This window comes from Sciurus vulgaris, assembly GCF_902686455.1.
Source record: "Sciurus vulgaris genome assembly, chromosome: 4".
Taxonomy (NCBI): domain Eukaryota; kingdom Metazoa; phylum Chordata; class Mammalia; order Rodentia; family Sciuridae; genus Sciurus; species Sciurus vulgaris.
Genome location: NC_136464.1, coordinates 162060546 through 162076917, shown reverse-complemented (window position 1 = coordinate 162076917; position 16372 = coordinate 162060546). Strand labels below are relative to the sequence as shown.

Sequence of the window (16372 nt, the reverse complement as noted above, 5' to 3'; positions counted from 1 at the left end):
CATTAATTAAAATTATCACACCAATATCTATTTCATGGGACTGTGATAATATGTCATCTTTGGAGAAATGTGGTGAAAGTTACTATTTCTTGTGAGTCTTAAATTATTTCAAAATATTATTATTTTTTAAATGAAGTAGCCGGGCATGTAGGTTGGCTGTAGAGTGCTTGTGCAGCATGCATGAGGCCCTGGGTTCAATACCCAACTTTGCCCAAAAAAGGGGGAGGAAAGAGTGAAATAAGATACTTTGAGATATTAAAAAGCTGAAGGAATTCATCCCCAACAGACAAATACTTAAATAAATATTGAAGGTTGGACTTTAGACAGAAGGCAAATGATCCCCTATGGAAATCTGGATCTACACAAAGGAAAGAATAATACAAGAAATAGTAACTATATGAATAAAATACAAGAAACCTTTTCCCTTATAATTTAAGCCCCTTTGAAAGATAATTGTACAAAGCAAAACTAGTAACAATTATCTTATAAGGTTTATAACATGTAGAAAAATATGATAATAGCAAAAAAAGTGTGCGGGGAGACATACAAATATAATATGGAAATACTTTTAATACTGTATCTGAAGTAATAATAAAGCTGGGTGGTGTTTGGTGTCAGTACCCCCACCCTCATTGATATATGTTGAATCCCTAACCTCTAATCCCTAAATGTGACTGTATTCGGAGTTGAGGCTTTTAAAGAGTTGCTTAAAGTCAAATGTGTTCATACTGGTGGGGCCCTAAGTGAACATGACTTACAAAAGGATGCCAGCACATAGGAGAAGAGGTCATGTGAGGATGCACTGAGAAGACAGCCATGTAGAAAAGAAGGAAAGTGGCTTCAGAAGAAAGTACCCCTGGTGGTACCTTGCTTTGAACTCCTAGCTTGTAAAACTGAGAAATTAGATTTCTGTTGTTTAATGTCTAGTATTTTGTTATGGCAGCTCTAGCAGACTAAGACAGTTTGTGATGAGCTGAGGATATGTACTTTAAAAATCTAAGGCAAACACTACAGTAATAGAACAAAGTTTTAGCTAGTAAGTCAGGAGGGGAGATAAAATGAAATCACAGAAATACTCAGTTAATTCCCCCAAAAAAACCACAACAACAACCAGGAATGAAAAAAAGGAAAAAATGGAGCAAAGAATATTAGATGGAACAAACCAATCAAAAAAAAGCATGATGGTAGATTTAAATGCAGTCATCACTAATTATATTAAGTATACATTGTCTAAATACCATAACATGCAGGGATTTCAGGTTAGATTCAAAAGCATGGAATATTCAATTATATGAAGCTACCAAGAAACTTACTTTAAACCAAATGACAAAAATAGATTTAAAGTTATACCATGCTAGTGAAAAGAAAGGTGAGACAACTCTATGTCAGAAAGTATATTTCAAAACAGAAAATATTGCCAGGCAGGGATAAAGAGAATCGTATAATAAAGATGACAGTTCATCAAACAAGAGTATGGATATACTGTTCTTGAATGTTTTATGCAACTAACAACAGAGCTTTCAAACATGTGAGACAAAGCCTGATGGCACTGCATGGTGACAAATAATTCTAAGGGTTTCGAACACTGCTAATAAAAGAAGGAAAAGACAAGCAATCAGTAAGGAGATAGGCGAGTTGAACAACCCTAAAACCCAATTTGTCTTAATTGGCACTTATAGGACACTCTGCCCAGCAACTGCCAAATACATATTCTTTTCAAGTGTATATGGAACATTGACCAGGACAGACCAATTCATAAAAATGTCTCAATATATTTAAAAGAACTCAATTCCTACAAAATATGTTCTTTGACTACAGTGAAATTAAATTAGAAATCAGTAATAGAAAGATCTTTGGATTGTGTTAAATACATGTTTGGAAAATGAATAAATATACTTTTAAATTACTCAGGAATCAAAGAAGTGTATACTTATTTTGAACCGAATGAAAATGAAAACATCAAAAGTATGGGAAGCCATGAAATCAGTAATCATAGGGAGGTTTATAGCACCAAATTTCTACATTAGAAAAGAGGAAAAATTCCCAAATCATTGATATACCTTTAATAACTAGAAAAAAGAGCCAATTAAACCTAAAGAAAATCATGAAAAAATAAATCAGATCAGAAACCAATAGAATAGAAAACAAAAATAGAGAATAAATAATGAAACCATAGCTGATTCTTTGAGAAGTCCTATAAAATGATAAACATCTAGGCAGATAATTAAGAAAAAAAGGGGAGAGAGAAGCCACTAATATTGGGAATGAAATAGGTGACATCACTAATTTCTACAGATGATATAAGACTACTAAAATTATGAACTACTTTATGACAATAAATTTGACAAGACAGAAAAAATCTGAGACACAAACTACTTAATATATTATTAACCTGTTCTCTCTATAAATAAATTAAAAAGAGATTAAATTTGTAATTGAATACCTTCCCACAAGAAGGCCCCAATGGCTTCACTGGTGAATACCCCATATTAAGGAAGAAGTAGTGCAAATTTGACACAAACTTGCAAAAAAGAAAAGGAGAGAATAAAACCCAACTTACTCTATGAGGTTAGCATTAATGTGATATGAAAACCAGACATTCACTGATAGAAGACTCCAGACCAGTAACACTTGTATACACAGTTGCAGAAATCTTTTTTTTTTTTAAGAAATTATTAACATAGTTTTAGCAAATCAAATTATGTAAAGGGATAACATACCACAAAGTGGAACTTGTCTCTGTAATACAAGGTTGGGTCAATATTTTTAAAATCTATTGACATATTTGTATTAGCCAATCAAAATCAATATGATCATCATCTCACTAGAAAGTATTTAACATCCAGTGTCCATTCCTGAAGAAAGTTCTCAACAAATTAGGAATATAAGGGAACATTCCTAACCTGATGAGTGCATCTATTAAAAAAAAGAAACTGTCTAATAGCATACTCATTGCTGGAAAATGAAGTGCTTCCCCCCCAAGATCAGAAGACAGACAAGGATGTCTGCTTACAACACTGCGATTTAACATGTTTCTGCTTGTGCTGATGCATTAAGATAAGAAAAAATAAGTGACTTTCAGATTTGAAGTGAATAAGTAAAAATGTCTTTCCAGAGACATTATTATCTATGTAGCATGATAGATAATATGTAGCATGATACAAAATCAGATTACCCAACTCAGTTTTATTTCTGTATTGTAGAAATGTAGTATGCTGAATGGTAACCCCCACAAAGGATGTGTTTGTATCTTAATCTCTGAAACTTGTGAATTTTACTTTATGTGGAAAAAAGATTGAAGGTGTAATTAATGATCTAGAGATGAGATCATCCTGAATTATCCAGTGCCCCCTAAATTAAGTGATAATTATCCTTATAAAATGGAGGTAGAGCATTTACACACAGAAAATGATGTGAAGATGGGGCAGAAACTGGAGTTTATGTGGTTATAAGCCAAATGCCAAAGAGTGCTTGGTTGCCCCTAGAAACTAGGAGAAAAGCTTGAGTGGATTCTTCTTCAGAGCTTTTGGAGGGAGGGTGAACTTGTTAGCACCTCAGTTTTGGACTCTGACCTCCAGAACTGTGAGAAAATTTCTGTTGTTTGTGATAGTTTATTACAACAGCCATAGGAAACTATACTAGCAACAAAATAATAAGCTGCAATTTAAAAATTATATCATTTACAGTAACAGAAATATAAAATACTTAAGGATCAGTGTGTAAAAAGGTATGAAACATTCCTGAGAGGAATTAAAGACCTAAATAAGTGGAGACTCAATAATGTTAATATGTTGTTAACCAAGAGTGATGGAACACATGTACGCAGTTATTTGTATGTGATTGCCCATAGCACCTTGTTTGGAATAATTCCAAACCAGAAGTAATCTAAATGTCGAATAGATGAAAGGTTAAACAACTTGAGCAGGCTTGGTTGTGCAGACCTGTAATCTCAGTGATATGGGAGGCTCAGACTGGAGGATCCAAGTTTGAGGCCAGCTGGAGCAACTTAATAAGTCCCTGTCTCAAAAAATAAAAAGGACTAGGGATGTTGCTCAGTGGTAGAGCACCCTGGGTTCAATCCCCAGTGCCTAAATAAATAAGGATAAACAAATTGTACTGTGTATTATTGATTACTAATCAAACAAATGAAATGTTGATAGATGCAATGACATGGATGAGTCTTGATACTGAATGTAAGAAGCCAGTCTAAAACACCACATACATATGTATGTATAATTTATTTTCTTAAAATTCTAGAAAAATCATACAGTGGTAGAAAGCTGATCTGTGGTTATCTGGAGAAAGGAGTCTAGAAAGATGGGGATTGTGGTGGATTAAGGGATTTAATAATGTTTTTGGATGGGGTATGTTTTGGTTTGGGGTATTGGAGGTTTGAACACAGGGGTACCTTAACCACTGAGCTACATCCCCCATTCTTTTACATTTTTAGATGGGGTCTCAGTTGCTGAGACTGCCCTCAAACTTGCAATCCTCCTGCCTCAGCTTCTTGAAAGAAGGGATTTAAAAGAAGCCTGTGATAAGCAGATGATGATACATAATGGGGGGTGGGAGGAAGGCAAGAATGGAGGAAGGATGGATTGTATAGAGGAATGGGAGGGAGAGGGGGGCGAAGCGAAAAAATAATATTGAGACAAACATCACCCTATGTACATGTATGATTACACAAATGGTATGACTTTTCTTCATGTGCTACCAGAGAAATAAGTTTTACCCCATTTGTTTACAATGGATCAAAATAAATTTTAAAAAAATAATTTTGTTATTTAAAAAAAATCCTGTGAAGACTTAGCATAATGGATTTGTTCATTAAATTGATTTGGATAATGGTGTTTTGATTGTATGCCTGTTTCAAGAGTTAACGAAGTTTATATTTAAAATATATTAAATTTATTCTATGTCACTTACATCTTAAGAAAACTGTTAAGAAAAAGTCACCAGACCCAATTGTGGTGGTGCACACCTGTAATCCCAGTGACTGGAAGCTGAGGCAGGAGGATTACAAGTTCAAAGCCAGCCTCAGCAACTTAGCGAGACCCTTTCTCAAAATAAAATGTTTAAAAAGGGCTGGGGATGTAGCTCAGTGGTTAAGCGGCCCTTGGTTCATTCCCTAATGCCAGGAAAAAAAGGAAAAGTCACAGGGTCATGTTTTACTCAGAATAGAAAGATTAATGATATCCTATATGAAGCCATTAAGATAGGTAAAACAAGCTGAGCTTATTGAAAGGAAACACACCATGGAAGGTGTTTAATGGTTTTATGAGTTTGTGATTTCAAAAAGAACCCAAATAGTATTTTGAAATATGAATAGTTTCTCAGTCATTCATCCAATCACTCTGAGACAACTGTTTCTCATAGACCCCTTTTTTGGTTGCCATTTTAAAGTGAAATATTACATAATATCTTGTATTTTCATTAAATATAAACCTCTTCCTCTTTCTTCCTAATGAAAAAAATTTTAATGGCTCCAGTTTTTATCTTATTGCATAGTCCCTTAATTTTGGGGTATCTTACTGTATTTTTCTCTCTTTAGTGAAGTCTACCAGAATATTAAATACTGAATTTTACTTTAAAATACCAGCTTATGTGGAGTAGTAGAAATGCATAAAATTATATTAAACCTCATCAGAAAGTTACTTCATTTGTAAAAAGCCTTTGTTGATTATTTGTAGATAGGCAATTATCAGAAGGGTTGGATGGGATATCTAGATTGAAATGTCTCATTTAAGATCTAATAACATGACAACATGTCATTTTTTTAAAGCCAAAGGCATGGACTCTTTATTTAGTATATTTGTGTCCAGAGATTTCAAGTAGAAATCATATCCAAATGTTGGGAGATGTTGTCAGTTTGGAGACTTCACTGTATAAGAAGCTCTTGGTGTTTCCTCCCCTCCCCCACCCCCCAAAAATTACAGGGTAAATTTAGATGTATGAAAACTTAAAACCAAAACCGTCACTGCATTTAAAACTGTTTAAGATAGGAACACAAATTAGGATTTAAAGTTGTGAATAGAAATTAGGACTTACATGCATATTTTACAAAAAAAAGTTTAAAAATCAATATTATACAGATTAATCTAGGTAGTTAGGAAGGGGTTTTTAATATTTTGTGACACTGAGAATTCGATCTAGGTCCTTTCGCATGCTGGTCAAGCAGTCTACCTCTAAACTACATCCCTAGCCCAGGAAGGAATTATTTTAATCATAGAGCAAAAACAGTAAAAACTTCAATTATTTGTTCCATGTATATGTTAGTGTTGTCAAAGTTAGACAAATAATTTGCATAACTCATGTTCTCAAATCTTCCTAGATAGACTCTTCACTTTCTAAACCTAAAATGAAGTTTATTTTGTGAATAAAATATATTTAAAAATATGTTTTAACCTAAAATGAATAGTTTATTTTATGAATAAAATATATTTAAAAATATATTTTAACGTGATCGATTTTAGTTACAAGTTTTCACTTTCCCCAAATAAACATATTAAAGGTGTATGCATATGCTCTTTTGCTGTTTGTTTTTATAGACTCATTTATATTTTAATTTAGTAATGTTAAATAAGTTTTAAGAATGCATCTTTTTTTTGTAGTTATTATTTTAAAGAAAATTTTTTATGAAAATTGTTCTAGGTTAGACTTTAGTCTTCCATTATCTCTTTAATTATATATGATAGTTCTCTGATCTGTCTATAGTTAATTTATATTATTTGTTAATAATAGCTCTGCTTTTATTTCTAGATTTTGTTGTACCACCTAAATTCTGTGTAATTTTTTTGTTGTTGTTGTTGCCTAAGTCCTTCTTTCTTTCTCCAGTCTTAAGTGTTCACAGCTGAATAAAATAAACTCCCAAACTACCCAATCAAGGGTTAGTAAATTAGGAAAGGAGGGAAGAATTTAGACCCTTTTCACTTCTTAATTTTAGTTTTCTGTTAGGTAGTTTTTGGTACCTGTGATTATTTAATCTCTAGAAGTTGCAGCTTAGTATGTAAATTTTAATAGATCAATTAAAAAATATTTTTAGCTGTGTATGGACACAATATCTTTATTTATTTATATGCTGTGCTGAGAATTGAACACGGTGCCTCACACATGCTAGGCAAGCATTCTACCACTGAGCCACAACCCCAGCCCAATTAGATTAATATTAATAATGTCTACTCTAATAAATTTAGAGACCCTTTTAGAAGTTTGTTATAATGACAGTTAATATGTGATGTTTGTTGATTGTAAAATGGACTTTTCCTTCCATTTTCTCCTTTTTAGGTTCCTTAAAAATAAGCTTTCAACTGGGTACAGTGGCATACACCTGTAATCCCAGTGGCTCTGGTGGCTGAGGCAGCAGGATCACGAGTTCAAAGCCAGCCTCAGCAACTTATCAAGGGCTAAGCAACTCAGTGAGACTCTGTCTCTAAAAAGTACAAAACAGGGCTGGGGATGTGGCTCAGTGGTTAAGTGCCCCTGAGTTCAATCCCTGGTATCAAAGAAAAGAAAAGAAAAGAAAAGTTTCAAAATAATTTAAAATAGATTTAAGTTGGTGGAACCCAGCTTTGAAATTAGTCTGTTATTCACTGAATTGGTAGGATTTGTGTGAAAAGGTAATGCTTATTTCTCAGGAAGATACTAAAAATGTTCCTATGTGTGTCTGATTTCCCTTGTATAGCTTTGTTATCTCCCTAGTAATCTTGTAATCCTGAAGTCCTCAACTTCCATAGGCATTTTGGACTCTTTTGCCAAGATATCTGATGACTTTTTTTTAATCTTGACCTTCATTTCTAAGAAGTTGAGGTTAACTAATGTATATGAGCTCTGACATACTTGTCTCATATGTTAGTAGCCATTTGTTCCGTTAAAATTAGAGAGTACTATGTAAATAAAATGCAGTGGCTTGTTTTCTGTTCCAGAAATTAATTGGCCATTCATTTAAAAAAATATGCCACTATATTTTTGAAAACTTGAGGCTTTGAAGGATTTTAAAAACTATATTTATGTGATTTAAGAAAGGATATTTTTTCCTCTTTGGAAAATATGTTTTGGTTTGGACCTGATTATTCTTTTTTACAATTTTGTGTCTTTTTTATAATTTTCTTTTTACAATTTTGTGTCTTTGTACAGATCACTCTATTTTATTTAAGTCTGGATTTAGCATTTTTTCTATATTTTATTACTGTGTGTTTAATTTTAGCTGGCTCATAACTGCTAATATTATTTGTCTACTTTTTTTTTTTTTTTTGATGGTGCTGGGTTTTGAACCCAAGGTCTTATGCATGCAAGGCAAGCACTCTACCAGTTGAGCCATATCCCCAATCCTGCTAATATTATTTGTTTCAGAGTTTATAAATCAGGTTATCCATGGCCTTGTTACCCTCTACACCTGGTATTTTGAACCTGGTATTTTGAACTCTTGGTAGTTTAAATTGTCTTTTATATCAAATAAAGAAGTTGTTCTTGGGTTGTGTAGTAGTTCATCTTTTCATCATCTGAGTCCTATGGAAATTCATGGACCAAAATAGAATTTTAATGAATTTGATATAAGGTCTCCTAATGTTCTAGCAGTTCTTAGAGCCAGAGGTATCATACTCCTTGAATATAAGAACTTGTATTATAGTACCATTACGAAAAATGTTTCCAGTTAATTTCATTTAAATATTTTTAATACGAGTCACACAGTAATACTGCACAGACATTGGGGCCTGTATTTATATTTACATGTTTTTTTCTTGCATCATGTTTTCTTCCACATTTGCCTCCCCCGCCTCTTTCCTCTGTTACTTAAATGCATGACACAATATTGGGGAAATGTTTGTGCTTACAAGAAAAAGGAATTGATTAATTTTGGAAGAAAGGTAATTTTGACCTTTATCCTGGTTAGAAGTAGTTTAAAGGTACTAAATTTGAAACTAACTGTTGCTCAGTTTTGAGGTAGTCTCAACCTCCCAGTTCTCTAAAATGTGTTAAGATAGTTTGATAATGATGCAAGCTTGACAGTAAGGGCAGGTTTTACATGTTACTGAGATTGAACTCAAATTGGATGATCAAATTTCCTTTAGAAATGTAATCATACTACACCAAAGTGTGGAAACTAAAGCACTTGTAAAACCTTTCAATAAAATACTTTACTCAGTAAATAAAACATTGTGGAGTAATGCCTAGTACATTCAATGTTTTTTGGGGGGCCTAAAAATGTGTTAACTTACTATATTTGATTTTTAAATAGACACCAAATCCTACTGCAAGCGAGTTTATACCTAAAGGAGGATCAACCTCCAGGCTGAGTAACGTGTCCCAGTCAAATATGTCTGCCTTCTCTCAAGTTTTCTCTCACCCTTCCATGGGAAGCCCTGCTACTGCTGGATTAGCACCAGGTAAGTTGAGTAACTATTTCCAGTGAGTTCCAGATATCATATCTGTAAGCACCATTTATTACTAATTTATCAGAGCTGAAATTGAATATTTGGATGATTCACTTTTGAACATACTATGAACTTTACATTCTAGTTTTTTGTTACATAGGTCAAATAAGTAGTTGAGAATTTTAAAGCAAAATTTAAATATGAATGAAATTATATATAAGGCTTTTTTTTTAAAGCACAAAAATAAATTTCTGGGAGAAAAATTAATGTTTAGGAAGAAACTCTACCTTGGTGTGTCCCTAGTTTTTAATGATAATGCTGTTTTACTCAAAAAGCATTTGTAAAGGCATCTGAAATAGAGGGACTACTGATGTGTGTATATGATTCAAAAACCTTCCTTTTGTACTAAATTTCTTAGAAAAAATATCATTCTAAAAACATCTTTAGATACATTACATTTCAGAAGTTTGATTATAAAAGCTATAAAGTTGGGTATAGTATTATAAACAGTAGTAGGAAAGAACTGTACTGCATTGCATCATGGTTTTTTTTACATAGGGAAAACTGCTTCTCAGTCATTTTCTTCCACGTGTGCCCATAATGGCAGAAGGATTTGACCGTTGCATTCAAGGGTTCTGAGGCATAGTTCAAAGTGACCCTTTGAGAGACTTATGGTTCACTGAAGTCATCTCTCTTTAACTTCAAAATTCATGCAATTTTTAAATTACTCTGTAACATTCATTTTAATATAAAAATTTTTTAAATGTTTTAGATAATTAAGATCAACCATCCTTACTGCTGTATGTCTTGGTTTGGAAAGTAAGGTAGGCAAAATTGTACTGAATTCATAGTAAGTGTTGAGCAGGTGGTTACCCTGCAAAACATTTGAGCTGCGCACACAAATTGTATCTCTAGAACCTATTTTGGAAAATCATCCCTTGATCTTGGACATTTTAAAAAACATAAATAAAATGAAATAGACACACTAAAACAAAACCAAAAGATACATCTAGATCTTTCTGTAACTAATACTGCCTCCAGGGCTTAGTCCAAGATAGATAAATCTTGGTTTTGATAGTGATATCTAAATCAAGAATAAGAGAATATTAAGTCAACTCTATGGAATAGAGCATCTGTTTTAGCATATAAAGTATTATGGGTAACTTAGAGCTTGTTACACTCGGTAAATAACTTACCTTGTATTGTGAAGGATTTAACCAGTGCCTCCTTTCTCCCCTCATTCTTTCTCTTTTGCTCTTCCCACTCATGTCCATTCTCTTCTCCCTTCTTCCCTCACCATTTCTTCTACCATGATTTTTTTCAGGTTTCAGTTAAATTTATAAACTTTCCCTTCTTACCTAGAGAGCAGTGTCAGAATTGAATATCTCTGGTAGCCTAAAAGTTTTACTTGTAAGTAATGCATTTCTATGATATTTCTCCCATTGAGCTGTGTTCACATTAAAGAGCATAATCTACTTGTCATCTGTCCTTCTCAAGTTTCTTAAAGAGACATTGTCCAGACTTCTGAATTTACCTTTATATATTTGTTTTAAAGCACCCACAATAATGGGATATATATATATGCCGATGGAAAAACAGTGGGCTTTCTTAAAATGTTTTGTTGTCACAAGTAAATATTTTGTTAATGTATTTGATCAGACTGTTTCAGGCTTGCCGTTAAATTTAAATAGCCTATTTTCATCTCCCCTACCAAGTATTGGGGATCAAATCAGAGCCTCATGTATGCTGGACACATACTCTACCACTGAGCTACAAGCTCAGGCTCCCTAAAAAGCTTTTAAATAATGAGAAGTTAGAAATATTAAAGGGAATTTTAGATTTTGAAAACATTTAGTTAAAAAAAATCCATTAATTCATGTGCTTGTTTAAGCTTTTCAGTAGTATTAACTTGTTTGTGGGTAGGTGTTTCAGTGCCCGTTGGGCATCACAATTTAAATGTACGGTGAAATTAATTAATTTAAAAACTAGATTAACTGAGAAACTCTTTACTCTTCTGTATGATTCTAACATTAAAATCATCTATTAATGGCAAAAGTAATCATACTCTGGAACCATTAGAAATAGATCAATATATTATACTTAAACACATTCTTGAATTCTTCTATTATTTCCAAAGTGTTTATTCAGATGACAATCAGCTCAGTTAAAATATTTTCCAAAAATACTGACATGGTGAATGGATTTGCATTTATTTCTTCATATTTTTTCTTTTTTCTTAACACTGTCTGGAGATGAGCAAAGAAAAAAATTAAGTCTGCCATTCAGTCTGAACACCATTTTACATTTTTAATATCTTCCATCATTTGTTGCCTGCAAATATATTTTTTAAGGGGTGGAAAGATTCTTGACATTTCTGCTTTAGGCTATAGGATACATAAGACTGTAGACTTACCTTCCTTGGTGATGACATAATTTGTCTTTAATATCTCTTGTGTACTGTAGGAGCAACCCTACATTGATAATTTTGTTACAAATCTTTCTTTTGTTTTTAATTATCCCCAAACTAAAAAATTTGAAACCTTAAGTATTTTGGCACTTATGTCAACTAGAGCAATGTAATTTTTCTAAAGTAAAGGAAAATACGTATCTAAATGTTTTTTTGACCAGAGGTATAAAAATATTCAAGCAAAGTTGAATTAGTTGCTAAGATTTTGCATTTCTGAAAATTATAAGGAACAAGAGCATAATGTCTTGCACAGTAAGTAAATAAATGTCTTGCCCTGAGTAAATAAAATTTCTTCCTTAAAATTTGAATCACTTAAGATATGTAAAGAATTTTTAATAAAAAAATTTCAATGTAAAAAGGAAATGATTTGAATTTATTCATAAATAGATTTAAAAGGTATTAAAAGTACTAAAAATATGTAATATGTTAAGTTTGTTTAATTTTATACAGGCATTTTATCCATTTTAAGAGGTCAAGGATTTGTGGACCCTAGCTATTTTATATACATTTAGCCTATGAATAATAGCTATGTTTCTAAGTCTCCTACGTGTTTTTTTAAAAAAACATTTAAGGCATGTTATTTCCTTGGACTTTATTGTCTTTGAGAATCTCTATAGTTACATGTATATTCTTTTATTTGTAAATATGCATTTTTCCCTGGTACTGCATCTACTGTCCTCTCAGAGATTCACAGCCTTCAAAAGTTAGGAACTACAGGTTTAGCGCCTATAGCAAAATTAAAATCCTGACTGCTTTTTTAGTAAGAATACTTTTAAATAACATGTAGTCTTAAATTCTTCTAATATATCTTGCATAGTGGGGCATTTTTTGAATAAATCTTTAGAAATAAAATTATGCTATGATAAGTATATGAAGTAGTAGTTTATGCTTTAATCTTCTATGCCACAAAAATAATTTAATATGAAAGCTAACTGCTGGGTATTCTTTTTTCAGCAAAAAATTTCCTAAAAGTACTTTGACAATAAACTTGGTAAGCTAAGTCTTAGTATACTTTTAATTATAGCAGTATTAAATTGACAATACCACAGTATGTTTAAAAGTGATTTTAAGAGAGGCAAGCAATACAATCAGTGTAAATTTCTGGGTAGTGTGCTTGGTACATCATCAACAGTCGTAACACAGGAATTAAACAGTTTTTGTTCTGCTGGATTATTATGAGCATTTAGGAGGGGCAGAAATGAGTTCTTGAATTTGAATGTTACCTTTGATATATAAATAAGAAATTAACTTCAGCATTTCCAAACATTCATTCTTTCAAGACAACGGTAGTGCAGATTTTTGAACCATTCTTTATATTAATTATAAATTATGGCAAATTTCATGTGATTAGTTTGAGGAGAAGAATAATAATGATATTAAACTTGCATCATTATTAATTGTTTTCTTTTACTGCCAGTTTTATTGTAGATTTTTTTCCTTCTTCTTTTTGCAGTCTAGGGATCAAACCAAGGGCCACTTACATACTAGGCAAGCTCTACCACTAAGCTACACCCCCAGCCCTGTTTTTTTTTTTTTTTTTTTAATAAAAAACAAACCTAAGGAAAATTTTATGTTCCTAATCCAGTTTTTTGAGATATTAAATGATCATTTATTATGTAGTCCTAACAGTGATGATTTCATATTGATGGGCAAAAATGGCTGATATTGTCATTTTTATTTTACTCTTGGGAAAGGTGTGGGAGCAAAAGGAAAAGCAAAGGAAAAGGGGAAATGAATATTTATTCATTCTTACTTAAATATTAAAATATTTTATTTTATAAATGTAAATGTTAAAAATAGTCTTCAAACAATGTTGAAGGGTTTGGATAAGAAGATCCCTTTTAGTTCTAAAAATTCTATGTTAAGGAAATAATAAAATTTTGTGATTCATTCACTCTGTGACATTTCATATTATAAGATGAGAAAATGAGGTTAAATTCATCTAAATTGCATAGTTGTTCACTTAGGCAGAAATCTGCTATTGGTCATTGATCTAGGTGTAAACTAAGGTTTAGTAGTGGCAGTTTAGAGGTGGCTTTCTTGACAAATTATCTATTTTGTGATTAATCACTTATAGTAATAAAGGATTTATTAGCTACAAAGGGGCTCTCCAGTTTGAACTTAAACAGTTTGAATAAAAATGAAAATTATGCTGAACTAAAACCTCTCTTTTGTCTGTTTTCCATTCACTACTATTGGTTCTTCTTTTTTTTTTTTAATGGAATTTTCTACTCCTGTAAGTTATTTTCTTCTTTAGACTAGTTCTGCATATGTGTTTGTTCAAAAAACTGATGTTTGTAAGACTGAGAGAAAGAGTAGGGCAAACTTGAGGAAAATATTATTTAAATTAATAAATTATATAGGTAAAAAAATTGTGAACTGGGCCAGTGATAAGGACTAGAACACTAGTGTGGGTAAAATCAAATCTACAGATATGTCTATTAAGCTGTATTAATACACTGAGATCCTGTTAAGGAATGTGCCATTGGGAAAGTAGGAAATTTCCAATAGGGTGAATCTGTGGTTTTGCATATTATCTAAACTTATATTTAAAATTTCTTTGTATATCTTAGGCTGTACACTAAGGCACTCAAAAACACTGTAGCTATCATTAATTATTATATATTATATATTAATATATAATATATATTATATAAATTAATATATAAATAATTATATTAATTATTTTGTGTTTATTATTATTTTTGAAAATAAAAATTGTGGAAATATTTATGTAGTTATTAAACATCAGCATGTTGAATATGGTATAACTCTATAAACAGATTTTCTTGTGATTAGTTTTTGAGAGTCTACCATTAAATGGATTCTGTGGGATAATTAAGTAATTCTACCACAAATTTATTTTGATAATTCAATCTGAACTGGTTTCTCTGAATTTTTTTTTAAAGTTTAATAGAAGTAGTTCAGCATTAAAATATTCTTGAAATGGTTTTAGATACTAATCTAGATTTCCAAGGCATATTACAAATTCCTTAAGAATAAAGGACCATGCCATTTCTCATTTGGAACAAATTTAGGCAAGAATGGTGCTTAATAAATACTCATTTAGTAAAGCTTCATTTTTGTCTTGGGAAATAGTTTTCTAAACTGGTGCATATTTCTTAAGTATAGTAAATTTTAATGATTCAGTAAACCTCTTTGAAGAACTTTAAAAATGTTCAAGAGTATATAGGTGAATAATAGTCAAATGAGAAACAATGTGTCTGTTGAAAAAGTTTAACAGCATCAAAACTAGAGTCACTGTGTGTTTTGAGGTCCTAAAGCATTCTCTTAATCAGTTTTAAAGTATTTGTAAGTATTATTTTAAATTGCATGTTTCCTTTTTTTTTTTTTTTTTTATAACTGCTTTGTTTTTCAGGTGTGTTCAGTCTCACACAAACCTTTCAAAAGGTCTCTTGTTTTAGAATTCTTTTCTACATTAAAATATAAGTTTGAAAAATTAATTATTTTACCATTAAGATCAGGGGTCCCCAAGATTTTCTGTTTTTTTTTTTTTTTTTTTTTTTTTTTTTTTTTTTTTTTTTTTTTTTTTTTTTTTTTTTTGAAGAGAAGCTTTTCTCATTGCTCTGTAATGTTGAGCTCATCCTAGAAGGGGCTGCTCTGTGTATGCATGTGTATGGATACAGACTAATATATTCCAGGGAAGGTTGTTAACAGTAGAACTGTAGGAGTGTAACCAGGTTGGGAATGCCAGCTGTCTATATTCCCATCACAGTTGGGAATTTCAGGAAACTGAGGCAAGACGTTTATGGCGCAGAGGGGGATATGGCTGCTGGCAGCTGGCTTGGAGACCTGTCAGGTAAGGTTTTAAACTGGTAGATAAGATTCTACTGGTTGGGGAATCCCTGGTTAATTTGTCGTGTTAGGTTTGAGGGTTCTTATTGTGGACTTCCTGTTTAAATCACATTGTTATGGCTGTCTTGTTCCATAATTAGTGGGTAGGGGCTGGATGGGAAATGAGCAGGTGTTTCCTTTAAATATAGGTTACAAATTTGGTGATCTACAACTGCAGCAAAGTCTTCTGCGGCTCTTGGACTGCTTTCATTGGATTGTGAATGGATGGCCTTTAGAACGTGATACCAGTTCTTCAGCTAAAGAGATTATGTGGTTTTATACATGCCACTTGATGTTTGTGTTTTAGAGTCTTTATTTCTCTAAGAAGATCTTATTAAATGATTTTTAAAGTCTTTCAAACCTAAATTTCCATTGTGTAGTGACATGTGAATCTTTATAGGAGAATAGGGGTCAGTAAACAGAAATGAACATGGTGATGAAAAATAGCAAAAAGAAGAGTGTGTTTGTACTAGACTTAAAAGGGATTTTAAATGGCAGATAGACTTCCTTGACATACTCTGTAAATAGAAAATCCTGTGAAGTCTACCTGTATTTCATAGGTGGAGATGCCTAAGGAAATTATGTTTTAGCAATATAAAATTGCTTAATTGGGTGAATCAGTATGTTGTAGTGATTCTGAATGAAAAGAAGGAGCATGTAAATGCCCAAGAACATTTGT

General features: G+C 32.0%; 1 protein-coding gene across 7 annotated transcripts in view; it reads left to right on the top strand.

Moving 5' to 3' along the window:
• PAN3 (poly(A) specific ribonuclease subunit PAN3) overlaps positions 1-16372 on the top strand; it is a 161868-nt gene that overhangs the window by 66854 nt on the left and 78642 nt on the right. For 6 of the 7 annotated variants that reach the window (XM_079138575.1, XM_079138574.1, XM_079138573.1 and 3 more), the window contains one exon: positions 9236-9383. In XM_079138575.1, the coding sequence (XP_078994701.1) occupies positions 9236-9383 (148 nt within the window). Of the gene's footprint in view, positions 1-9235; positions 9384-16372 lie in introns of those variants that run through there. The other variant, XM_079138577.1, reaches the window with a different exon arrangement.